Consider the following 27,121-nt stretch of genomic DNA (forward strand, 5'->3'; position numbering starts at 1 on the left):
GAAGGTACAGGTTGACTGTCTGGGGAACGAATGTCTGAATTTCCTTTGCAGCTAGGGAACATCAGAATGGAGTTCTCGTGACCTGTTTAAAGCATCTTGGATGCAGCCAGGGATGCATGCATTCCATGGTGAGGTATATGCCACAGAGGTTTTACTTTTTGTTTGTTTGTTTTTTTAAGATTTGTAACAGCTTTTCTCATCCTTGGCAACTGTCAGTAAACACATGGAATTAAAATTAACTTATTAAAAGGGTAATAGCAAGAAAGCTGTGGCCATCTGCTTTTCTTCAAGCAAGGGTAACAAGCTGAGGTAACTGGACTGCGTGCTAAAATAACTAAAAGATTTCTTTTGACAATCATTTGCTGTGGTTACTAACTTTACTGGAGACAAAATGGACTGCCTGGAAGTATAAGCTGTTGCAGGAATGCAATGGAATTTTTCTCTACATACTTGCTTGGACATGTAATACATTGCAACACAGTTGAAGTGAGCATTGAGGGATGAGCACTGCTGTAGGATGGAACAAGCCTGCTGCTAAATATCAGGGAATAAAGCACGTGTTCTCTTCTTGCTTTCTTTACAGGAAATATGATCTAGATAGCATTAGGACTCTTGGCTTGTGTCCGACCTAGCAAGGGCCTGCAAGTACTCCTGTGAGTGTGACCAATTGCTTTGAAATCTGAAGAAAATAAAGGAAGCCATGTGGCTTTGTTTCTAAATGACTGCTCTCAGATTTCCTCTGGCTTGCAGAGGAATACCTTTGATAAACCTCAAGAAGTTTGTGCAATGCAGATGGAAGGGAAACAAGCATCTCCCATCAGACTCATGCTCTTGGGTGTCACAGACCATCATGAGAAACTCCTCTTCTACAGCAGAAATAGTTTGTGCTACAAACCTTGCCTTAGACTTCAAACATATTTTCTTATGTGCTAATAAAAGAATTAGAACAAGAGAAGGCAAGGAACTGTTGTAACAATGAGACAGAGTGCCAAAGAAGTTATAGAAGAACTTCTGTTGTCCTGAAAAGCTGATCCGGTCTTTGGTTTGTCATGAAGGGTTCTGCAGTGTTTGAGGCTCCTTATCCTGTTACCAGAAGATGTCATTGAGGTCCTCTGACTTTCACTTTTACGGAATTATAACCTTTAGTCCTTCAGAAAGCTCAGAGAGCACATTGAGAGAGCAGTGCCACCACTCTGTGTTGCAAATCAAGCACAAATATCATGAGCAAGTGCAGGAATTGAGGAGTTTTGTCTCTAAGCATCAGAAAATAATTTTTAATCCTGTTAACCATAATGCTGACATCATGAGGAAATCACTACAAAAATGTATAAAACTACAGCTTAACATAGATGTTTATGGAATTCCTCATGATTAAATGTCTAATAGTAGAATTAAGTTGCATATGAGTAAAACACAAACTGCTCATTGTATTGCTGTCTCTGGAGATTTAGAAACAGAAATCTTTATTGACCTAGATGTATCATTTCTCTAGTCGTTAGACTAATTCACTAAATACAAAGCAGTGATCAGCAAAACAGCAACTACACAGCCATAATTAGTACCTGGGGGGGTATCATAATTAACCATAGAAAGTTGCTAACGATGTGGCCTGAAATGAATGATGAGCTAGTGATGGGTTCTGAGATAGTCTGAGATCTTGTGAGAAGATCTTTGTGGAAGAGGAATGCTGTAATCCTCTTTGCTACCCAGTCACCCTCCATCGGCTCCAGGAAGTCGTTCGGTCCCGCTCTGTGCTCTGAGGATGAATGGATAATCTGCACTCTGGAAATGCCAGTGTCTCCATTTCGTGCGTCTTTGTATTGTGAATTAAGAAGATAAAGATCCCAACATTCAAGTTAAATCAAGTGTGTCTTTTAGTATGAAAACTTCATCTCTGTGCTGTGTAGTAAATTGAGTTGTGCAGCCAGACTTACCTAATTTGATGTGACTGACATTTCATTATGAAATTTGTTGAGTGCTTTTTGTGACAAAGCCTGAAGTAGTTTGTTCTATAGGCAAGACTGGGTAGACCTAAGGAGAGTCTGAGACTAGGTAAGTCTAGTTAGTAAGTTAGTCTAGCTTAGGTAAGGTGCTTAAGGCTTGTGGTAGGAGTAGATGAGATGCTGCCGGCTGTTAAATGTTTAATGATTATGCAAACTACATAATCGTGCATTTTAATAGCAGAAGACGGGTTAAAGAAATTCTGCATCTACGCTGCCAACAGAGCTGCAGCTCTTCAGTAGCTGTTGCTCTTGAGCAGGACAAACTGTTTACTGATGGCTTGTGTGGGCAGTTTGAAGGATTGAGAAACCCTTCCTGTTGAGATAAGCTGCACTGTGCTGCCCGTGGCCCTCAGCGCGGCCGTGCCACGTCCGAGGGCAGCTGTGCAGCGCTGCTTGCACAATGCCCTGCTTGTGGAGCTGTTGTTGGACTTGCTCGCTGCCTGGTTGCATCATTTGTGTCTCCTGGGTTTGGGGAGAAGTTGGCTGCCGATGAGAGTTTAATCTGGGCTTTCCCCCTGCCTGTTGCAAGGAGAACAGGGTGTGAGATGGGGACAGCAGGCAGGTGGTGGTGCACAGAAGAGTGGCATGACCTCTTTGGGGAGGCCAGCTGTCCCTGAGCCCACCCAGGCTCCGTTCCTCATCTGCTTGATAAACTGCCTGGTGTTGGAAAGCTTGAATTTTAAGGCTAGACTATAAATACCACAGCTCTTTTCCAAGTAGTAAAAGAATGAGTAAAACACAATTTGGCAATTGTTTTGCCTTGACAATTGTAATGGCATTTGAAACCGATGTGCGATGATTGCACTAGTCAGAGTGTTTATGGGATGTTCTGCTTTATGGTGCAAGTGGTCTAGTGTATGAACAGAAACACGACAGCTTTAGTTTTTGAGCTGGCTGTCTGTCTGAAAATCTGCTCCTTTTCTGTTTTGACAGTGGAAAACTCTTTTCTTTACCACTCTCACATAATACCATAAATAATGAATCGTGTATGCAAATACACTTTGGGTACTTCTGGACAACTTGAGCTGAGTTTTCAGCCACCTGGGATTTGTATTCTAAACACTCATGAAACCCGTTTCTTGCAGCCCTTTCCTTCTGCCCCATTCCTTCAGGGAGAAGGGAGAGTCAGTAAACTTGGAGGATCTTGCTTACAGCTCTGCCATGGTGTAGCTGGTGCTTTGAGTCACTGTAGCAAAGCTCTGCACCCAGCTTCCTGCCTTGCTTCAGCTGGTATCACTTCTCCTTTTGGTCTCGGTGGATGTTTATTTTCCTAAAGCTCAAATACAGTGGATATGTTGCAAGGAGAAGCTTAGCAAACTGCAAAAAAGCGTGGCTGCATTCCAAAGGAGGGCACATTAGAGCTGTGCCTCTTTGAGGTGTGCACCCTTGAGTAATCAGCTAATCAAGCCTTTGCTGCTGGTGTCAGACTCTCTAGTGCTGTTGAGGCTGCAGAGTGCCCGTGGTGCCTGCGCATCCAGACAGCCGCGTCTTCGCCGCCGTGCTCTGACATGGATGCGTGCGGTCCCTTGGCCTCACGGACGTCGTCTTTGTGTTGCAATCCTTGCTGAAAGCCTCGCCTGATCTTTCTGGGACAAGAGCAGATAGGAGCTAAATTGTCAGCTTGACTTTCCGCTCTGTCCACGAGCATAGGTCAAAGGCCTGGAATAAAACCCTGTGGGACAAAGTTCGAGCCAAGCTGTTGGTCACGGGGTTCTGCCCGCTGCCTGCTCCTGGGCTGAGGCACGTGGGTGGCAGGGTGTTAATGACTCAGGGTTTAGATTTCTCGTGTCCCTGGAAGCCTTGGGTCAGTGGGATGCCGTTGCCTGCGCTTACCCCGAGGGGGTGGGTGCTGAATCCCAGACTGGAGAGTTTCCCTGTGCCCTTTGGAAGAAAGCAGGTTTCCTATTGTCATCATGAACACGTCATCACTGGAAGGCTTGTTATAAAGCTTGGAGGAATTTAGGAGGAGAGCGTTGGAACACTGGTTTTGTCTGTTTCTTCCTCTTTCGCTGTTAGGAGGAAAGCAGTAATTAATACAGCTGGGTGTGAAATGCAGCATTTTCTGTTGGCTCCGACTTCTTTCTGCTCTTCAGTTTCCAGGCTTAGCACAGACAGACGGCAGCAGTCAAGTCTTTCAGTTAGTTCAGAATCCTTCTTAGGAGGAAAAAATGTTCAATGAGGCAATGAGGATCTTTATTGAACTTAGCTCTCTTATCTTGAAGATCTAACAGTCTAATATAGGGGTAACTAACCTTTTTTTTTTTTTAATGGAGTGCTTAATATGCTGGTATTGGCAAAGAATCTGGGAGTATGAACTTTGGGTAGGAACTTCATAAGTTTATAGCTAAAGGAGAAATAGCTTGAAAGTTTGCTCACTTTCTAAATGGTGGCCAAAATACGCAGTTTCAGAAAGTTCCTGGGAGGCACAGTTTCAACCCTTAATCTGACTTTATTAGGGTGATTTGGTAGTGCTGTGTGTGTGCCTTGCTGGAGCAACAGTTTAAAGCGAAATGTCCTCTGTCAAGTCATGTCATGAGCATGACACCTTCAGTTGTGGTATAGATAAGACCAGAAAATCTTTAGAACGTGATTTTAGAAAAAGCAACTTGATAGAATCTTGGTGATGGTTGGTCTTTGTGGGGTTTGTCTGGAAATTTTTTTAGCATTGTTTCTTGAGTGAACTGTCATGATTGATAGGAGACAGCAAAGGGGTAAGCATGGCAGAGAATGAAATGGAAGACTTTTTTTAATATCTCCTGAAGGAATGCTTAGGAAAGAACATTTTCTGAGTACTGGAAGTTTACCCGAAGCAATTTATTCTTGAAAGCAATGATACTGTATATTTCCACCACAATGTTGGTTACTTAAGAGGTCATGGATAGGTTTCTACTGAATGGGGTGGTTTTGAGTCAAAATTTTAACTTGAGGTTGTATTTTGTTTGTGCTTCTTGACAAGAATATAAAGGAGCGTGAAGAATGTGCTCGTGTCCAAAAGCAGCTAATGCACTTGGCAATCTTTGTAAGAGGGTGTTTGTCCAGTAAACATAATGTAATAGGATCTAGGAGATTCCCAAATGTAGATGATGTGCTGTAATGGAAATTGTGTTAAGGCTTCAGTAATGCTTGGAGAAGTCTTCAGTTGCAGAGCTTTAAAGGTGCTTTTTATGGTCACTGTGTGTGATTCATCATCTTGTGAAATCTTTCAAGACTAAACGAATTCTCAATTTTTTTCAGTCTGCTACTAAGTTCAGTGCTTTGCATTACTCTTTAAGTGAAATGGGGAATGTTGTCTGCTAAAGTAGCAGTTAAATTGCTTTAAAGAAAAATCCAATTATACCACCTCAGTCACTTCTTAAAAGACAGCATCCACTGGCCTGTTGTGGTGTGGCAGTAGGAGGATTAATAGGAGAGTGTATTGGTCTCAAGAATTTTTGAGGTCATCCTTTTGTCATGGGAAATCTGTCCAGTCTCCTAGTAAAACCAAATTTGGCTAATTCTGTCCAAGTTTTCTCTGTGGTTACTGAAAATTATTTTGAATTTTACTTGCTTCTTGACAGAAAAATGTTCCAAGTATATCAGTTTGTTAAATTTAGTTCTATGAGGATTGTGCACTGCTGCTTTTAGATCTGTTTTAAACTGGAGGAGTCATTTAAATTATGCCCTGTTAAGACAAAAGCAGAACACATGCCAAGTAGCTTTTGCACTGCTTTTTATATGTTCAGGAGACCCACTTACTAGAAATAGGCACTTAAATAAAAAATAGGTCAATTGTCATGTATAGATAGTTTAAATGAACGACACGGAGCTCATATTGGATAGATAGAAAATTAGTGTATCTCCTGGTAAGCAGTGAAGTGATAACAACCTGACGATTTTGATTCATTCCAGGTTTTTCTTTCCTTTGCTTTACAGGAAAATCTTCACTGACGATCCAGTTTGTGGAAGGACAGTTTGTTGACTCATATGATCCAACCATAGAGAACAGTAAGTAAATAACTGCCAAGCTCCTCTTCTGTACCAAGCTAACTCGTATCAGAAGCCATATGGGTTTTACGTGTGTTAATTTAAATCAATGCTACATTGTTGCAAAATGGAAACCGCTGTGTGCCTATTTCTCCAAACAGCTGAACTTTTAACCCTAAATGAAGGGACACCTAATGAATCGGGCTAAAATACACCTCCTTGTATTTTATGTGTGTTGTTGAGCATCTGCTTCCCCTAATGTACTTGGGGCACTTTAAATTCCCTACATCACACTATATGAAAATGTGCCACCAAACACAGTTATTCCAGAGCCTCACACAGGGCCAGTATATCCAGATGAACAGAAAGCCAGCAATACCCAGCAGGATTAAACCACTACCTTAGAAGGTAGACTATGTGATAATCTTTTAATTACTCCTTTCCAGCAGCTGGATAACAAGGCTGGTACGCAATCAGCTTGCTGCAAATACTGGGTATTTGACTTCTCAAGTGTTTCTTTTTTTCTTTCTCTTAGCAGTTTTTTGGGTTTTTTTTAATAATTTTAGTACCTTTGTGAGTAGGTGGCATAGCAGGTGAGTAAAGACACTTATGCTAAAAACGCTGCCAAGAGCAAAAAGTCATTTCAGAGGTTACCTGGCATTCACTGCAATCCAGCCACCTCTTTCTGAGCTAGCAGTGGCCATAAAGTACTTGAACAACTGCAGTGCTGGGCTGAGTAACTTGATCATGTGGGCTTACTTTAGTCATGTGGCAAATAAAAGTGGTTTCATGATCATAGCCTTGGGGTTCTTACATTTTAATGACTTCTGAATGCAGTGCTGTAGCACACATTTTTAGTGTCTTGAACTTCTGCAGTAGAATGTTAAGCCTATGTGGTACTCTGGAAGTTTGTATGAAGCAATCAGCAGAGCAAGGGTTTTTTGACTATATATATATATATGGTATATAATTACAAATCAGTAGCTGTCAGGATATTTTACTTGAGATTGTTTTATTGCATAGAACTAAAATTCAGATGTTACTTTTTGAGAAATTCTAAATTTGCTTTAGCAAGTCAGAGTGGATAATTTGGCCCTTGGTCTGAATGTTCGCTGTTATACAGATCTCACTAATACTAACACTCTGCATCATCCTTTTTTACTTTGAATTATAAGTCAGGTATGTCTTGAATTAAAGCTACTAGCAAAATACTGGGGGTTAAGTTTCTGTGTTTTAAATCTTAATGTCACTTGGGACAGGTTATTTTTCACTGTCTTTGCCATATAAATGCAAATTATTTAAAGTAATCTTTTAGTTTTATGCAGCTACATGTGAATGCATAAAGATTGAGAGACACGGAGTCAATGTCTCTACAAAATATTGTGTCTTGTAGGATTTTGACATGTTGGTACAAGATCTGTGTTGTTTCATTCTTTACCTGTTGACTGTAGCTGCTGTTTGTAACTCTGTAGTTATTTGTCTCACAACTTTAGCAGTTCTGAACTATACAAAAATGCACTGTAGATGATTTTTGCTCTTATTTGACTCTTCCTAGTCTGCACTGTTTGCTTGATCTGAGTTCTAAGCATTGAGCATGTCCTGGCCATGAAGACTTGCTGGGAGGGGGCTTCTTGAAAAGCTTTAACTTTTCACTTGATTTCTTTCTTGTTTGGAAAACAAACAACATTATTCATTTGGTCTAAGTCTTGTGATCTGTGGCATGGCTGAGGAATTTTCATTCTGAAAGGCAGAGAATTGAAGGGTCCTTCTGACACCAGAAAACGTTGCTGGGAAGTAAAGATTGAAAAGATAGAAGAGATGCCCTAGGGCTCAAAACAGTGGGAAGTCTGTCCCATCTTTAAGCCCCAGAAGGCCTGTTAGAGATAATGTTTTAAAAGTGCTTCTGTGAAGAACAGACAAGAGAATACATTCTAATTTAACACTAAAATTTAAAACTTGCTGAAAATTTAAGACAGATGGGAAGCTAGTTTTGATGGGTTAAGTATAAAATAATTCTTTTGACTTAAGAATGTAATTTTTTATTTTTTTATTTTTTTTCTAAAAGTAAATCTTTGTTCAATGTTGTCTTTGGACTCTCCCAGCTTTGTTTCTGATTTGTGTAGGGTCATAAGATGCAAAGTGTGTGATCACCTCTTAGACTTTTCCTGGCTCGTGATTTCACATTTCCGGGCAGTGTTGGCAAAAAGGGTTGAAAATTCTAGGTTGTTATGCTGGGGACAGTGTTGGAGAATATTGCATTTTCCCAGGGCATTATAGTAAGTTGTAAAACCTTTTCAGTTTCATCTGGTGGCTGGGTCTACACATGTAACAAAACTTAAAAATGAAAAGAATACATGGGAAAGGATAGTCTGGCCTATGTGATTTCTGTTTTGTCTCCAGAAAACTGTTGTTGATAATTTATTACAGTATTCTACCAGCAATGGAAAAAAAGGTAGAAAGCTGCAGTACTGATGGTTGTGCAATCTTTATAATTTTTGTCCTCAAATAATAAAACTTGCACAAAATGTTGACTTCAAAGCTAAATTGTATGTAAGGCAAGCTGTAGTCAAGCTCTTACAGGAACAAGTTGTGTAGTTTATAAGCCTTGAGCAGCAGGAATAAGACCTAATATTTTAGAAATTTCGGGTTTAAAGTGTGGAAATCTCTGCCTTTGGAAGCCATAAAGGGAAAATGAGGTGCATCAGGTTTTGCTCAGTGTCTGTGAAGGTTAGGACAGCTTCACTGCTACATTTTTCTTTGCTTATATTACATTAACAAGGATCATGTTGCATTCAGTTGCTTCTTCTAAACTTGTGTGTAAACAAGTTACTCAGGAAGAGTAACTTGTATCCTTTTGTGGCAACAGTGGAGGTGAGAGATAATTGCTTCGGAAAGAGACTTTCCCTGTCTGGATGTCCCAACAGGAGTGACATCGCAATGGGTGGCTGTTCTTGACGCAGCCAGGCTGAGAAGCAAGTGGAACTACTACTTGCAGGAATGTTGGAAAGAGAAGAAAGATCCTTGGAGAACAGGAGTGTGTGCAAGGAGTCTGTGTGGCCACTGGGCTGGCAGCTCAGCTCACATAAACTACGACCAGTGCAAATTAAAACGCAGCAATTTTACAGGAATAAACACCAGAACCTGAATTGGAAACTCAGATAGGTCAGAAGGAACAGGTAATGAAGATGTGCACTTAACTACACTCACATCTTTGCAGGGATGTCTTGTGTTGCAAGGTAGAAGACTTGACTGTCCAGGTGTCAAATGTGTCCTCCAAAGCCTGCCTGGCTGATTTTTGCTTTTTGTTGCAGTTTTAGAAGACCTTCTATAGCACTCTTTCACAGCCCTGTGGTCTTCCTTTTTCCCCTAAATGGCCTCACTAGCTCCCTAAGGAAAGGAACATCTTCCTCCTTGCTTCCTACCTCCATCCCATGTTTTTTTAATACAAATGTGAGTAGAAGCATATTAGAAAGGGGCAGAGGGCTGGAGGACCCCTACTAGTTGTGGACTGGGCACCTGTAGGTTTAGATGAGTCAGACAGAGAATTTTCAAGGCTAAACTTCTACACATGCCTTAGCAACTGCACTGGAAGGGTGAACTGTGCTTCTTCTCAGGAGCTGCTGGTGGGCAGCCTTCTAAAGGGTGCAAGTGAGGCTTCTGAGGAAAACTAAAAATAGCTCTGTTGCATCACACATCTCAGTGTTGTGAAAGATGTCCTGGTAGATTAGTGGCAGGCATTGACTTTGGAATGCAGGCGAGTAGAAGGGGATGCAGGAGGTGGTAACCAAGGAACCCTTGCAAGGTGGTTGTATTTAGCTACCAGCCATATTATGGCAGTGATGTTACAGCACTCCTGTACCTTTCCTCACTACTGCTATTGATCTAAAGGCCTGCATTTCTTTGCCTGTTACTGTTTGAGGGTTTTTTTTTTTTAAATCATAATGGCTTGTTTCCACAGCAGCTGTCATTCAGTTGTACATGCAAATCATTTCATTCATGCTGGTCTGATTGCAGTGTACTTGATCTTCAGGTAGCGATGATCGCTGGAGTTATGTGTTGCAAGGTGTTAGTGTCCTGTTACAAAATCTGTGTTCCAGTTGATGAGCAGTGTTTTGGAGATGCTCACATTATCACTTAATGTCGGGTCACGTCTGCTGAAAAATGTCCTTGGCCTTCCAGGAAGAGCCAAATTGTGCAGGGATTGTATTGTTGTTTGTCTTGTGCACAAACACAGCAGAAGTCCCAGGATGATAGGTGGTGGAATTGGAAGTGAACACTTTGGCTGGGTCAAGGGGACCAGGTTTTTCATAAAATTAAATTCTTAACCAGGAATGTTTTTAAAAATCTTCAGCAAAGACATGTGAAGTCACAACGAATAACTTCCCAAAGCAGATTTGTCTTCACACAGTGGGCTGTGCTTAGTGCTGCAAGGCTCTGCACTTCACTAATAGCTCTCCTCACCAGGCTGTGGTGACTCCTTCACTGTTTCCCTTCTCCTGTCTCTGTCACACTCTGCTTTCAGTAATGATGATGATATCGTTGCTGTGTCTCTTCTAAGCTTCTAGAATAGTCTGAAAAAGCTGCCATCTGTCCCTTTTTAAATATTAACTTCACGATGCCCTTGAAGGTACTTAGACTGCAGAGTGCTTTGATGTGTATGTGAAGTGTCAGGAGACTGGAGAGGCTGTTACTTGCACACACCTGTAAATGCAGTGTGTCTTCAGAGGAGTCTGTTTTCCCCCTGACTCCAAGCAGTGATATTGCATATAGCAACACTGCCTGCTAACATCTGTTCAAGCAGTTTGTCCCCATCACAGCATTCATCCAAGGTAAAGAGCCACTGTGGATCCGTCCTAATCTAACTTTTGTGCAGCAATAACAACAGCATCCAGACTGATCTGAGGGCAGCACAAGTGCTAAAGCAGCTTTCTTAGGGGATAACCAGGGTAAGGCAGGAGCTCTCTTTCCATTTCAAATGCCATTTGCTGATTTTGTAATGGAAACTATAGGTACACTTTACACTGTTGATTTAGACACTGTTAGCTTGGCTTTGCTGTTTGAATTGCTCCTTTTTTTTGAGGGTTGGATTTATGGGGTGGGTTGAAACCTCCAGTTTCAGCTATTTCAGCCCACTTATTCAAGATAATGCTCACGTTGTGGGGACTTGACAGAAGGGACAAGCTTTGGCTGGGAGGAGGAAAGCTGGCCAGCTCCACGTACTTCAGGCGTGGGCAGGGAGTGCACAGCGGGGTCAGGAACGTTCAGCTGTTCACCTTTGGACACTGTTGGCCAACTCAGCTCACCTAAGTGACCTGTTCATCTGACTCTGTTCCCCTGCTCATCACTGCAGTGACAGATGAGGTTCCTGAGGCCTGTTACTAGTTGGGAAAAGCACCCCAACTAGGGGATAACACAGACTTTACTCAGTGTATCAGTACTGTCCAGCAGTGGTGTCTCGAAGGCATATGAAACTTCCAGAGCCAGGTTTGTGTGCTCTGGTTGGGACATTATTCCTGCAGGAGCTGTGACACTGTTTGCTTTTGCAGTTGCATAACACAAACACTGAGTAAGATTCCTTGGCTCACAGCGTGTTGGCATTTCATGAATCCAAGGAAGAGCAGCAATTCTCATCACTTCTAGGGACTGAATGTACTTCGTGACTGGGGACTGCATAGGCTGGTAGCTACAGCAAATGTGAAAGCAACATGGTGAACTTGGCTAATTGTCATCATTTAGTTTTAATATAATCATAAGTTCTCTGTGTTTTAGCCCCCAAAGATTTTTTTTCCTTTTTTTCAATCCAGATCACTTTCTTCATGGTATTTACATTTAGGAAATTGATCTTGCTAAACTACTTGAAAAGCAAGGAAAAGATCCTATAATAAGTTCAAACTTAGCTTTGATGCCAATTGAATTTAAGTGTCTTGTGTTACCACAAATTACAGTTGTCTGGATCTTGTAAAAATGCCTTTAAATCCCCCCTTTTTATTCCTCTTATTCCCTCTTTCCTTTTAAGAGAGCAGAGAAGAAGCTGCTGCATCCAGTGTGAGAATCATCTGAAACTTGAAATCTTGTATTTCTGAGTTTTGCTATCTGCAACAGACTAGTGAAAAGTACAGTACCTGATTAGCCTTTTATTGGTACTTAAGAACCTGTAACTGGAGTTCTTTTTCTTCATGCCTTGGCTGATGATAACACAGATGAGTGACTTCTGATCTCTTCCTTGTAATTCTGACCTGTTTATATATTTCTTGTTTGTTCTAGCTTTTACAAAACTGATCACAGTAAATGGCCAAGAATATCATCTTCAGCTGGTTGACACTGCTGGCCAGGTAAGTTTCTTTCTTGGAATCTTTCTTCCAAGTTATGACAGCAGGTATTCATACTCCTTTTAAGCTAAGTTGGTAGTGACTGTGCATTCAGAGGTGAAAGTTAACTTAAAAATGATCCTGACTTGTTGTTTAGTCACTAGGGAACTTTTTCTGTAGTGTTTATTTAAAGGTTTTGGTTTGTGTTTTGTTACTGCGTTGTTTTTTTTTTTGTTTCCTATCAATGAGTGCCTAAAAGGGAGGGGAAACTACCTTAACTCTGATGTCCCAAAAATTCATCAGTAGCTTTTGATATTTACAGAGTAAATGAACAGTCTTGCTTTAGATGAAAAACGGCACTTCAGTGAACCATGGGGGAAGTTTTCATGACTTTTTCATATTTGTCTGCTCCAGCTCCACCACCATGCCTTGTATCCGTGGCGCAGTCATGGGGAGCAGACAGATTCACGTAGGTGGTACTTACTGAGTTACCAATAAACCGCTGCAGTTTGTCTGCATTTTAATGTGCTGGTTCACGTGTGTGTCCCAGCTCCACGTAATGACAGGGGGAGAGGAGACAGGGAGCACGTGTCCTGCAGTGTGCTGGGGAGCTTTGGGAAGAGCAGGTGTTCATTATTCACAGGTACAGGTGTTCATTACACAGTGCTGCTTGGCTGAACCCGTGCACGAGAGTGCTGCGTCTTTATAAGGAAAAGAAAAAAAACCCACCTCATCAGAGACCACTAAACCCGTGTATTTTTATCCTAAATTTCTATATTTTTAAAAAAAATTTTTTTTTTACATGCTCTTGCCTTCCATGATGTCATACTATGCCTTTGAGTTTTTCCAAACTAAGAGTAGGGTTAAACAATGTTAGCGTTGTAAAATACGCTGCCAGTATTTAATGCTTTAAAGCTGCAGGATTCGTGCTCGTAGCTGGGAGACTCTTCAGAGGGGTTGTAACTTTCTAGGTATGTTTGATTGCTTTCTTGGAAGGGAGCTTTGTGACTGGGGAATAGCCATGCTGTATTTCTATGGAGTCAGCCCCTGGTGCTCATCAGCAGCATGTGTAATCACTCAGGGGTGTCTGAGCACAGCACTGGCCACACAACCCGGGGCAGAATTGCTGGATGGGGAATGCTCTGCAGGGGAGACAGTGAGAGAGGGGCAGGCTGAGGGTGTGAGCAGCAGAACGAGCTCCATCAGTGTCACTCACTGCCATTGTAACTGCTCTTGTGTTACAGCTCCGTAGTGATAAAAGAAAAATTTCTCTTTGAGGACGAAATTGCCTTCTGGGAAGGCAGTGTGACTCACCACTAACATACCTCTGTTGCTGAGGATTGATTTAATGTTATACAGTATTGTGGGACCTAAATAGCTTCTCTCCCAGGCTGTGGCTATTTTCAGATTTAATTCTTCATGGAACGATTTGAACTTTGATTTCCGGCTCACAGGGTTAGAGGGGAGAGATGATGTTGGGCTGTGGAAGGTGTGGCTTGGACAGATTTCTTTAAGTCTATCTTGGTTAATGGCCCATGGGGAGTCCTCATGTGTATGCAGCACAGCAAGAATTATATTGCAGATTTGTTACATACTTTTGAAAACCTGGCCATGGCTTGAAAAGTTGTAGCAACGTTGTTTAGTCACTTGACAAATTTCTTTAATTTGACCCGTAAGTTGCAGTGAGCATAGCAGCTTTCCTTCCATCTCCTGACAAGCTAGAAATAAAGTTGTGAATTAGGGACAGTTGAGATTATGGCACTTATTTTTCTTGGTATTCCTCCTCTGTCCTGTGCCTGTTTACTTTCCTGGTTATTTACTGAGGTTTGTGGAGTTCAGTTCAACAGGAGTCTTGATGCAGGGTCACAGAAAAGGGGTGTAAAAGGAAATCTTACCTAACACCAAATTCCAGCTGGGGCAGTCCTAGGAAATTCCGGGTAAAGTCAAGCCACTACAGAGTTGCACTTTCACCTTTTTTACCCAGACTTAGCTCAGATCTCTTCTGTGTTGACTTTGGGATTTCACATCCAGCTGAAGTGGCACTTTGGCATTTCAGAGAAGATGGGGGAGGGCTGCCCTCAGCGTGTAGCAGCAAAGGCAAATGAGAGCAGCTTTTGCCAAGTGTTATTCCTTCAAACTTTTTTTTGGTTGGATCTGTGAAGTTGATTTATAAAGAGTTTTTCCTCTTCTGCCAGTGAGGGAAGTTTGATTCCTTTTGGTTGTCTGGATTTAAGCTGTGTGGTTGCACTGCTCCATCTGTTCAGCCATGACAATAACAGAGAGGTTATTTGATCTTCAGCTAAAATTAACATCTTTAAAGGCACAGGTTTAACAATTTGAGAACTCATACATTAAGTATGGCTCTTGTGAAAATGGAAATGTTTCCTGGGAATATCTGTTAGAACAGGTTTTTAACATTGAATTCATAGTATTTGTGTTGCATTACCTGCAGTATCTCAGTCTGTTTTGTTTGCCTATTTGGTCAGTCCCTTTTCCAGAGAGGTAATAAATTCACTGAGTAAGTTTCTGGTTGTTTTGTCTGGTTTTTATACATGTAAACACTTATGCCATAATGTAAACTTGTAGTTGTCATAAAGCAACTAATAACTGTATTTTTTGAATTTGATAAGATTAGTTAGCCACAATTATTCACTTCCTACCAGATTCCTTAGGTAATTTAGATGTGATCAGTGTCACTTGAAATTACAAACTGCTAGATCCTGTCATCAGCTGTTGAAATTAAGATTTTGAAATGTATCACCAGCAAGATAAGAGGCATAATTGCTAATTAGTGGTGGGACAGAGTGGATGTTCCTAATACAAACAGATAATTAAGCAGGGTAAGAGGATTGGGAAGAGCTTCTGCTCATCCATAGTCTTAGAGGGAATAAACCATAAAAGCTGTAGATTAAATTGTAGAGTACACAGATGGACTTTTAGCTTTCTCTTAGTTTGGTAAAGATGCCTCATGTGATGTTACGATGAAAAAATTGTCAAAGTACTACCTATACAAAATGTCTTGGGGATATGACCAGCTTACCTGAGGGTGATCTGATGGCATCAAGGTCTGAACTGTGGCACCCTTACTTTTAAATGCAATATTCCTTCCGCAGGATGAATACTCCATATTTCCTCAGACGTACTCCATAGACATCAATGGCTACATTCTTGTTTATTCAGTCACGTCAATAAAAAGGTAATAAAATCTGTTTGTGTTCTTCTCCTTAAATATTTTCTGGGTTTAGCTTCCATCTCTGTTATATTCTATGTGTGATTATTTCAATTAAACTGTCTCCCTTAGAAGAGGGTGAATATTAATGTTTTTTTCAGAAATGTCCTCTCAGACCCAAATGTCACAGACACTTTGCAGACTAATGTGCAAGAAATTAGTGTTAAACTACATTGTTTAGAGGTGTAAGTAAAAGTACAAAGGATCTTTTCAGAAATAAGTAGAGTTCATTGCTCTTGCATCAGATACAAAGGCAGATGTAAATACGAAGCTGAAGGGCACTGTACATTTACATGAAGTCCCCAGTTAGTTGCTGGATCATTCCTTCACCTTGCAACTTTTTACAGTACTGAGATTCCTTTGCCTTCTTGTATTGAATTGTCCTGATTAACCATAGAAATAATCATATAAACAGCAAAAGATGACTTTTGGACTGCAGACCCTCTCTTGGCATGCTGCAACAAATAGTCCTCCCTGAAGGTTGTTCCAGGGTATCCCTCTTGTCCTTGCTGTTCCCTGTCCAGATCCATCGTACCTGGAATCGTGCGAGATTCATCAGCCTTTGTATGGCTTTGTCGTCTTCTGTTATTACCTCCCTTCCTCTGGTCATCTTGCTTTGTCCAAATACTGCTTATCCTTGAGTAGGTGTTGATTTTCTGATATTGTACAGCATCTTTATTGGGTCAGCTGAATATTTTCTGAAATTTTTGTTTGGAGAGAGTGATTAAGAGAATTTTCAGTCTCAAGTACAAGAGAAGTTGATGCTTCCCTTCTACTTTCAAGGCAGCTGATGAGCTTTTTATAAATGCTGAAGTGTTTCATCTATTTTCCTCTGAATCAACCAAGACTGGTCATTTCAGGCTCTTTGATAGGCTATCATAAAATGCAGGTAAGGCAGCTTGCCTGTTGGCTCTTTTCCTTTCTCAAAGGAAGGATACAGTCTGGTTATAAACTTCTGCTGCTTGCAAGGTCTTTAATGTTGAACAGATTTCACAGTTCTTCATTCTTGGTTTTCATCTTCAGTTCTGAAGTAGAGACAGGCAAGCACATGTTGTGTGTCTGGAGATACTAAACTACCAAACTCTGTTCGGTCTGGGTTTTTTAGTTAAAAGTTCAGTGTTGGTGCTAAGTAACTTGTATGAAATAGGAGTCAGTATTCTCTGCCTTAAGTAGGCAATGCTCCACTCCTAAAGCAGATACCAAAAAGTTCACTGATATATGGGTGCTGTGAGGACAGAAGTGCCTTTGACTGGAACCAATGTACATCACTCAGAGGATTCTGCAACCTGTGCTGTTCCTTGTTTGGCAGCTAAAGGACATGTTCTTTCTCAGCCACTCCAGTTGTTGCCTCATGGTGTCTTAATCTCACCAAGTGAAGAAATGAGCATGTTTTCTGTGGTAGCATTCAGTCAGTTAAACCAAGTTATGGTAAAAATACAAACAGGACAGTCTGGGTTAAGGCTGCAGATCAAAAGTGTTTTCACCAGTATTTAATCTTCAGTTTATTCCAAGTTTTTATTGTTGTTATTTCTTCCTTAAAATTTCAAAGTGTCCATGATCCTGCCTTGTTCAATTTCTTATGTTCTGTATCAGGACAGTGTTTAGGTGATAGGAAAGATCTTTCACAGTACTCTGGTAGCTTTGATGACTTGCCCAGACAATGGGATCAGTCATCATCTGTCCTGACTTCTGGCAAAGTGTCTATATTGATCCAAATATTGATCCAGCTGGGCAAGAGCTTTGACAGCAGACTTAACTTTAAAAAGAGTATTTCTATTATCAGCTTCCCTGCTAGCCTCCAGTAGGAAGTTTAAATAGGGCTTGAATGAAAGCTAATGCCCTACATTTTTCATATTCCCAGGCTCTCAGCAGCAAGGTCACTGGAAGGCTTTTGCTCTAGTTCAGCTTAATTAAATTCCAATTTTGTATCTTGCTAGGCTCCATGATTTTGTGTAACACATTTATCTGACAGCTAGTAATGGAGGGTTTTTTTTAGTATTTCACACATTGAGATGTTTGCTGTAACCCATTTGCTTGACAGAGCTGGAAGGGACCTCTTACAGTCTCCAAATCTCACAGTTTCACAGCTTGATATGATGGTGCTATTTTTGGATTGGTCAGTCCTTGCTCCTTTTTGTCCTTGCTCTTTTCAACATTATTAATTTGGAAAACTTTCTAGAACATTAATTGGTCCAGTTCAATTCCTGGCAGTTCTTAGCAACTTGTTCCTGTGTCAGAATTGTGTTGGAGTTTAAATAGCACTTCTGTGCTTTCCACCTTGGTCTCTTAACAGCATCAGCTTTTTATTTGTAGTACTTTCTCTAAAAAAGGAAGCTTGTGAACAATCTTAGACAAGCAGATAGGTACCCAAAGTGAGGCAGTGGAGAGCCCAGGTTTAAGAGCACCTGTACACAGGAGCCTCAGGTAAGGACCATGGTGCTGTGCTGCAGTGTGGCGTTTTCTGGCTTAGCTGAAAGAACACACCTAATAGGGGAAAGGAAACAGTGATTGTACTGTCCTAGGGATTCACTTAGCCTGTGGATAGTGTGCTGAAATCTTTCTCCTTGCTGCAGACTGAGAAACAGTTTTGTGGTCTGTAGCAGATGGGGGTTTTGGTAGCATTTTTATTCTTTCAGTTTGCAAGGTCACATAGTTCTGTGTGTAGCGATGCCTCTCGACTCTGTCACAGCCAAGCTCCATTCAGCTCTATTTTCTTAATAATTATGACCATCCAAGACGAGTTCTCAAGATTAAAATTTCACTAATACTCTTTCAGCATAAGCTTATTGTGTCCCTAAAGTCCTTTCATTGATTCCACATTTTTCATTGGTTCCACATTTTCCACAGTGTAATCTGTAGTATCCTACTTGAGTTACCAGTAATAATTTGTGCCAGACCAAGTCATGCTTCTGTTTACAAAGAACTCGTTTTCTTGATAGGATACACTGAAACTATGAGCTGAGGATGGAGAAGCACTGTGTTCCACGCAGTCTCAAATATTATTGCTGGAATCAAACAAACTGACCTACTTGGCAGAAAATCCATCTTCAATATGGTAGAGTTTATTGTTCTAGAAGTGAGAGGTTTTACTGCTTTGAATGGTGTTTTTAGGCACCAGGTCTTTGCTCTGAGCTGGAAATGTGTTTGAGTGCTGCTCTGTTTTTAAGAGTTTCAATTCTAATTGAAGTGCAGTGCAAGTCAAGACACTGCCTGTAGCTAACAACCTTGGAAACTGGAAAAGTTTGATCCCTTCTCTGTTGTCCAGTTGCATGTCTCATCCTCATCCCTGACCCTGTGCCTCTCTTAAGTTATGCACTTCATGTACCGGCATTTTTTCCATAGTGTAACCAGAGGAGTGCAACATCTGCTCTTCAACCCTGTTTATAGCTTGTTCTCAAAAGTACTGAATGTCAAATGCAGTGAATTTTTTTAGTGAGGTTTTTGACTTGGTATTCTACAGTACTACTTCTTACCTCCTGTCATCCAAACTTCACCTACATGGCAAGGGAACAAACAGAGGATTTGAATAATCACAGTTTCGGTGCCATCTTACAGATCAGTTTACTCACTTCGCATAGAAAATTAGAATTTTGGCTCCTTTTGGCTTTTACATAAATAATAATTATATATGAACTAAGCGTTCATTAAAAACAAAGTGTTCTTTTAAGATGGAGCTTGCCTAACTAATGACTTTTTCTTCCAACTTGCTTTAACTTGACATACTCATCCAGGATTGTTGGACTGCAGCAGTTAGATTTCTCACTGCAGATACAAACCAGATGAGAGGTGGGAGGGACTCAGGGTGATTCTGTGTTAGATGCATCTGTCCTGGGTAATGTTATTTATTTCTACAAACACCATGACTGGGGAGGCTGTAAGGGTAGGCTCAGGCTGGTCTCTGTGCTGCTGGGACCAGTTTGCTGTTGTTACACAAACGGGTAAGACTTCCAGCATCTTTTGTAGTTGTGCATACATAGAGTAAGTTTTAAACACAACCTACATATGCATTTAATTGCTTGTGTATTGGGTATTGAGGATAAACATCAGAGTGCATGTGTGACTTCATCCCTTTATTTTGCAGTTTTGAAGTGATAAAAGTTATCCATGGCAAGTTATTGGATATGGTGGGAAAAGTCCAGTAAGTAGTGACACTTTCATCTCATTTCATTGCAGGCATGTTGCTAGTGCTTTGTTCAGTATACTGTAACTGTTCTGAAGTTCTGAACTTTCTTTCACAGAATACCCATTATGCTGGTTGGAAATAAAAAAGACCTGCATATGGAACGGTATGTGAACTCCAGAATGTGGGAAATGCAAGGCAGCAGCCCACATTCCTGTGGCTGCAGCACACTGGGTTTGTTCTTGGCTTTCCAGAGCTAAAATCAAATTGTAGGTTAAAATAAGTTACTGGCAAAGGAATTGTGTCCAGAATGTGAACTACAAGCCATGAACTTCTGTTGTAATGTTGATTTTTGCTGTGAGGGTCCAGGGACAGTCATTTAACACTCTGTTTTTTTTACAAAGTAAGTAACAGAAGTGTATTTGTCACAGCAGCAATACCAGATGATATTACAGATTATGAAAACAAAGCAATACTTTGGGACAACTGCTCTTCTGGGTCACAGAGCAGTTTTACCTGGCCCAGAAATGGATTTGACAGCAGCCCAAAGCAAATGCTTTGGATCAGACTTCACAAGACATTCTATTACAATGCACTTAAGTGCTTTGGTACTCTGAGGTATTTCTTGACATATCAGATTCCAGTTCTTCTGCAAGTTATAAGAAACATATTTTTCTTTCTCTGATCAGGGTGATCAGCTATGAAGAAGGGAAAGCTTTAGCAGAATCTTGGAATGCAGCTTTCTTGGAATCTTCTGCTAAAGAAAATCAGGTAATGGATTTAAGAGTCACTTTATTCAAATAGCAGTGTAATGGATGACTCAGAGTTTCACTAAATAAAGGAAGCTAAAATATTTGCATGCAGTGTACAGATATTTTGTGTAGATGGAAGCACTCAGGTTTATATACACAAGTTTTTCTCTGCAACTGTCAATGGGAGGAGGAAATGAAGAACTGAAAATTCTGCTTCACTGAACATATCAGAACGCTTAGTGACAAATTAAAACTCACATCCATGGGATGGGTGGAGCAGGGTCTGTTACAGGAGTCACTGCTGGCAGAGCAGTGAGTTGGTGTAAGAGGATGAACCTCGTGTTTTAAGGTGCTGGGCAGGCTCAGTCTCTCTAATGGGGGAATGGTCATTTTGTCTGATGTTTATGGTCGACAATTGTACAAGTTACTTGAGTAAAGTTGAATTTTTCCCTGAAAGAAAAACTTGGACTGTTTTTTGCCACCAGATATGAAACACTTGGAGTTAGTTTATCAGTATTTCTGTTTCTGGCTAAGAGTTGCATTTAACCTTGTCAAAACTGGGCATGATGAAAGTATGAAATTTCTCAATATCTTCTCTGTATGCTGGAGAGCTTCAAATGCATACCAAAGGAAATTAAATTGACAGTGTAAAGAATAAACCTGTTAAAAATGATCTCTTTTTTTCCACCCCTTTATTTTAAATGACTTAATACTTCTGAATTAGGCAAAGCTGTTGCCTGTGTTCTTTTTCATCTGGCATATGTTCACAATGTGTAACACCACAGCAATTCATATCCAGCAGAAGAATATCTTACTGGTAACTTTTCTGGAGTTTTTATTGTTCTTGAATCAAGAAGAAAAAAACTATGCTTATTTATGTAAAGAAGCTACAAGTTTTGTAGGATGCTTGGTATGTCCTGTGTGTTAACTTGCTGCACTGACAAAGTCCCTGTACTGCCATGTCTTTGTGCTCCTGTATTAAGTTAAGCTGCCAGCTGGAGTTTATATATCAAACATGGTACCCTTCAGGGAACTCAAAATAGCAGTTGTATGTCAGATATTCAAAATCCTGGACAGTTCTGAACAAATCCCACCGAAAGGATTCAGAAGTCCTGTGCATCCTGGCTGTCAGTGGTCTTCCTTTCTGCAGGATCCTTCAGAATAGTGATCACAGCTCACTGTAAATTCTGTCCCTCTGGATTTATCAGCAGGCTGTTAGAGGCAGGTGCCTGAACACAATTCCTGCTTCATGCCTGCTATATAATACACTTGGTAAATTTGTCCATCTTCAGAAGTCTGGCAGCTCAGATATCACATTTGAGCCGGGTACCTGCAGCGTGTGACCATCCCTCAGGCTCTCTGGCGTGTTTCCTTTGGAGGCTTGGGATGTGTGGCATAAAGTGTGAAGGAGCCCAACACTGGCACAGCTGCCTCAGTCTTCTCACACATCTCCAGCTCTGAAGAGGTGGAAGATTGAGTTTTGAGAGCCAAGTGTGGAGTCTGGAGCTGTGGGAAGAGGAGACAGCAGGCATTGTAACATCCTTCCCCGTGAGTTGGACCAGGAGCACTTCTGAACTCATTTGGGTTTTCTCCTCCAAATCCTAATCTGACAGGATCAAGAGAGCTGATACATAGACTTCTGTCAGGACAAGGCATCTTCTCTTAGTCTGAAACTGTGTTTGGTTTGGGTGGGGGTAAAAGGGTTTGTTTTGAACTTGGTTACAAGCTGTGTTGTCATTTTCTTGGTACTGTGTCCACCTTATGTAAGCCAGCATTACTGGAAGAAGTCTGTTGGCACTTTTTGCATTGAGGCTCATCCAGATAATCACCTGTACTGGCTTGGTACTGCAAATGTAACTTGATTATCCAGATTAATTCCAAACTCCTTCCAACTTGCTTCAGCTTCTCTTTGCTTAACAGAAAGCTGGTTTATGCTTAAGGCATGAGCTAAACTGGATGAGGGATTTGGAACTTGAGCAGGGTTCAAACCTTCTTGACTGAGAGTACATCTGTTAATTCTCTCTGAAACCAAACCCATCTGTATTTGGAGGATTTGGAGCAGAAATGTAACAGTTTCTGGTGTGCTGGTCTGAGATTGGTTATGTACATGATGCTCTTCACAGTGGTGAGGAGAGGGGGTGTCCCTGATAGCAAAGGCTCTTTTCCCCCTTTTCTACCCTCCAGCCCCCCAAAAAATCCATTTTGGAGCATCTGTGAGAGTCTAAGGAACATAACCTAATTATACTGGGCAATTAAAACAGTTCTATAGATTAATTTAAACAAACTATGCTTATTCTGCCAAGAGTTATCAAAAGATAACATGTCCCAGAAGTGGCATGACTTGGAGTAGATGGAAAGTGAGAGAGGCAAAGATTAAAGCTGCGGTGATGATAAATGATGGTGGCTGGCAGGAGTTCTCAAGGTCAGAGAGACTTGAGTATGTGCCAGCTCCTCCAGACATGGGTGACCTGGTGGGACTTTGGGAGGAGCCTGCATATCACCAGCACATCAGTCATCAAGGGAAATCCCTGGGCTTTGGGAAGGCAATCCTGACACTTAATGGAAAAGACCTCTCTGAGATGACTGCTGGGCTGTTACTGTCATGTCTTCTCAAGCTGCTTAATTATTGCCAGACACCTTGAACTGCTTTGGCTAACTTCAGGAACTTCGAGTCCTTTTTGTGACGTTCCCTATGCAGTGTCACCTAGGCGGTACTGGAGTGCTTCATCTTAATCCCAGGGCATTAAAGTCACTCTTGGAAATACAACCAGAATCCAAAGTGGTCTTAAACCCAGGTGAAGCTGGAAGCCAACTTCTACTGGAAGAATTTAGGAAGTAACAAGCAACTAAATTGTGTTCATCATGCATTAGATAAATGGCAGAAGGAGCAAGGCAGTAGCAAAAATTTTGCTTCGTAACAAAATAGAGCTCTCTTAAAAAGCAAGTTCTTGGTTGTGCTTCTTTTTTCAAGGCAGCTGCATCTTGCAGCTTAGAAGATGCACTGCTTAGTAAATGCTTCAGAGTAGTTTGGAATCCAGGGATCTCACACGTGTGGACTGGCAAAGGATGTAGGGAGAAAACCCTCTGTTCAAATTCCAGTGCCCAGTTCTGTGCTGGGATAAACCAGTAGCGAGAGCAGCTGAGAGTTTCCTCTTTGAAATAATAAAACAGTTGCCAAAGGGTGACTCTGGCACCGTGGGCTGGATTTGGGTGGCTCCTGGCAGCACATTCCCCACTCCCTGGCCGTGCAGGGAATCTGCCTCCCCAGCTGCCCGTCCTGCTCACACTGAGGGCACATCTGCAGCAGCAGCTGAGCCTCTGCTGTGCCCTGCTCGCTGCTGGGCTCTGTGGGCAGCAGGTGGTGCCCAGGCTGGCATCTCTCTTGTTTGCTCGGGAGAAAGGTAGAGGAAAAAGCCAGATGGCTTCCTGTGGGCTAGGTGTGACCCACATTCCAGAATTGGACCATATGGAGGCAGAGGCATATAAAGTCTGGCTGCATCCTTTATTCCTTCTCACAAAACATCTTCCTGTGTTGTTTAGAGGCTCAGTTTAAAACTCTTCAGCACGTTTGAGCTGAATTACAAATTCCAAGGCATTCGCTGTAGGACAGTAATTAAAGCTTCCCAGTGAATATGTGTTTTCTGTGAAATGAATTAAAAAACCCTGTGAACTCCTACATCTTAGTGCTTCAAACAGCACATCTTTGACAGGGAATTTGCAGCTTTTGGGTTGACAGAGTAAGTTGTAGAGGTTTTTTTAATGGGCGCTGTGAAATGTGGGCAAGAAGAGCTTGTGTATTAAAATGAAACCATTGAAAATTTTGGCTCTAAGGAAACGGTGGTGCAGTATATTTGCAAATCAGTGCATAACCAGTTTTTGATTAAGGGAAACTTCATTAGTGGAAGCAGTTTGATAGCAACTGTGGTCCTGGCCATGGTTCTCCTGAAGTCTTAATTTGCCCAGGAAATGTGTTGTATCATCACTGAACTAACAAGCCACTTCTGTCAGGTTCTGTTGGGATTGCAGGAAACTCCATTATAGGGAGGAATACCCTATTTTCCAGCTGGTGAAGTACTTTAAATAGTTCCAGAGATCATACTGTGCACAAACAGTATAAATGTGGGAAACTTTAACATTAAGTCTAATCTTTTTAAGATTGCTGTGGGGCTTCAGTCAATGAGATTAATTTGGAAGTGATCCAGTCAAGAATTATATCTCGTGGAGGTGGAAAAACATCTGTTAAATCAGAATATGTAGCCATAAATCACAGGGTGCTCTTCAGCCTGCTGGTTAAAACCAACAAAACCCCCTTTTTAGCCTCTTTCTAGAATGACTGCTTTTATATAATGAATATACTTTCCTGTGTTTGGAATTCCTGAAGTGGATGGCCAGAGGTTGGATCAGATGTCAGTCTGAGATGGTCAGGAGACCATTTCCAAGCTCTAATCGTGCAGTTCAGGCTATTTAAAATGTAACCCTTTTTCTCTCAGGAGGGCTTTATCAAAGGATATTGCTTAATATTAGTGATAGTTCAGCTTTTACTTTCCACTAATGTCCATCTAATACTGATCTTGCTCATAGGGACTATGAGAAAATCAAGAGTAGTAAAGTCACCCCTCATACTGAGCTGTGCTAAGTCAGTGTTGAGAGCTGAAAAATCTGCTATCTTCCGTAATTATTCATTATCTTAAAGATTACTGAGAGCAAACAGATTGGTTCATTCTCTGGAGCAGCACAGCATCCAAACCTTCTGTGCTGTCAGTCACTCAGGGCAGGCTCAGCATGCGGAGTAAGGTGATTACAGTTATTAGCTCTGCTGTGAGTCTGGCTCAGTTTGTGCCTGCCCCCCCTGCCCAGGATTGCTGTGGATGGGCTTTGCACTTCCCTGTGAAACTGAAATGACTGTGTTTGCCCTCCTCACTTTCAGAGTAAGCATTAGATGTGCGTTTATCTGCTGATGTAGTTGGTAAAACTGCTAACGATTTTTTAGCTGTTCTTTCAGTAAGTGGGCAGTCCCTCCTTCCCTCCTAATGGTGTGCTCTCTCTTTGCAGACTGCCGTTGATGTTTTTAAGAGGATAATTTTGGAGGCAGAAAAAATCGATGGGGCAGCTTCACAAGGGAAGTCTTCATGCTCAGTAATGTAATTCCACTGCAGAACCTGAAAACACTGGGAATACATTCTACCTGAAGAAGCAAAACTGCCCATTATCTTTAAGGATAAACTATGCTTCTTTTTTTTTTTTTTTTTCTTTTTTTTTTTTCCTTTTTTTTTTTTTTTTTTAATTTTTTTTTTTTTCTTCTGTTAACCTGAAAGATAAACAGTTGGTTTGGAGCCTTTCCCTTCAGATTATGTTAAACTCTGACTCCTGTGCAAATGGCTTCACTTCCATTTTCAAATTTTAAGCAATCATATTTTCAATTTATATATTGTATTTCTTAATATTATGACCAAGAATTTTACTGGCATTAATTTTTCAGTGTAGTTTGTTGGTTAGAATAATCATCAAAATGATGCATATTGTTACACTACTATTAACTAGGCTTGGATATCAGTGTTTCTTTGTGTTAAATGTATACTTGTAAATAAAATAGCTGCAAACCTTAAATGTTCTGTTTATAATTTTTCGTTGATTACTCCATATCAACTTTTTTTCTTTATTTTTTTGTGAAAAAATGTTCACCTGCTGACCTTAAGAGGAGGCGTGAGATCCTTGGAGCCTATGGATTGTTTGACTATTGCTCGGGAAGTTGTTTGCGAGTGATCCCAAACGTTTTTGCTGCTGGAACTCCAGGCTGGCCAAGCAGCTCTGCTTTGCTTTGTGCCCGGTCACGGGAAGGAGAGACAAGTGCCAGCTTTATTTGGAAGGGAAGTCCTGGGTTTCAGTCAGAACCTGCTCTGTGTTTTTCCTCTGTAACCGTTGAGTAAAGGGTGCGCAGAGCCACCCCGAGTTCCCGCGCTACGGACTGTTCACGCGGACTTGTGACTGGCAGTGCTGTCAGGATGGAGTGGATTTATCCAGGTCACAAGCGTAGACTTGTTAAGAGAACAAAAATGTCATTTAAAATAAATTGCACGTCCTGAACAAATCGGTGTGGGCTGTTTGTCGTGAATTCCTGTGCTCCTGGTAGAGGTGAGGCTGCTTCGACATGCACAGCTCAGGGTTCCTGCACAGCTTTCCCTGACCAGCTCCAAGCTTTTCCTTGCATTTTGGACTGGAGGCTTAGCAAGCAGTAATCTCTCGAGTCTAGAAACAAACTACGTAAAGCTATATATTTAAAAAATTTGCAGTTGACCCACTTTGTATTGAAAAGCAGAACAAAATCCAAAACAGTAAAAACAAACAAGGCTGACTTGGGGAGCGGCTGATTAAATGAAGTGTTTTGCCTGCATTTTTTGTTCGTTTGAAAACTTAATTTCTGACAGGAGAACATAGGAAAGGAAAGTTGGAGTGTTTTTGCAACCAGAATTCGCTTTTACCTTCCGGTCTGTGCTAAAAAATACAAATGAAGCATTTTGTTCCTTTATTTTCTTTGTGCAGTTGTTCCCTCATGATACAAAAAATGGTCTAAACCTCTCAACAGTCTATGTAGAAAAGCCTGGTATTTTCTTTGGTCATTATGAGAGGTAAAAAAAAAAGAATTGCCCTTTTTTCTCCACTTAGGATATTTCCCAACGTGTCTGAAAACCCATTTTCCATGAACTCTCACACCTTGTGCCAAGCACAGGTTGAGTAGCTGGATGATT

At 41.1% G+C, this 27,121-nt stretch overlaps 1 protein-coding gene across 3 annotated transcripts in view; it reads left to right on the forward strand.

Moving 5' to 3' along the window:
• RHEB (Ras homolog, mTORC1 binding) overlaps window positions 1-26,463 on the forward strand; it is a 38,596-nt gene extending 12,133 nt beyond the window's left edge. For 2 of the 3 annotated variants that reach the window (XM_040090135.2, XM_040090228.2), the window contains exons 2-8: window positions 5,916-5,987; window positions 12,231-12,298; window positions 15,388-15,470; window positions 19,585-19,641; window positions 19,742-19,789; window positions 20,313-20,394; window positions 25,428-26,463. In XM_040090135.2, the coding sequence (XP_039946069.1) occupies window positions 5,916-5,987; window positions 12,231-12,298; window positions 15,388-15,470; window positions 19,585-19,641; window positions 19,742-19,789; window positions 20,313-20,394; window positions 25,428-25,520 (503 nt within the window). In that variant the 3' untranslated portion in view covers window positions 25,521-26,463. The remainder of the gene's footprint in view (window positions 1-5,915; window positions 5,988-12,230; window positions 12,299-15,387; window positions 15,471-19,584; window positions 19,642-19,741; window positions 19,790-20,312; window positions 20,395-25,427) is intronic. The other variant, XM_058419389.1, reaches the window with a different exon arrangement.
• Window positions 26,464-27,121: the final 658 nt, after the last annotated feature.

This window comes from Hirundo rustica, chromosome 1 (genome assembly GCF_015227805.2).
Source record: "Hirundo rustica isolate bHirRus1 chromosome 1, bHirRus1.pri.v3, whole genome shotgun sequence".
Lineage (NCBI taxonomy): Eukaryota > Metazoa > Chordata > Aves > Passeriformes > Hirundinidae > Hirundo > Hirundo rustica.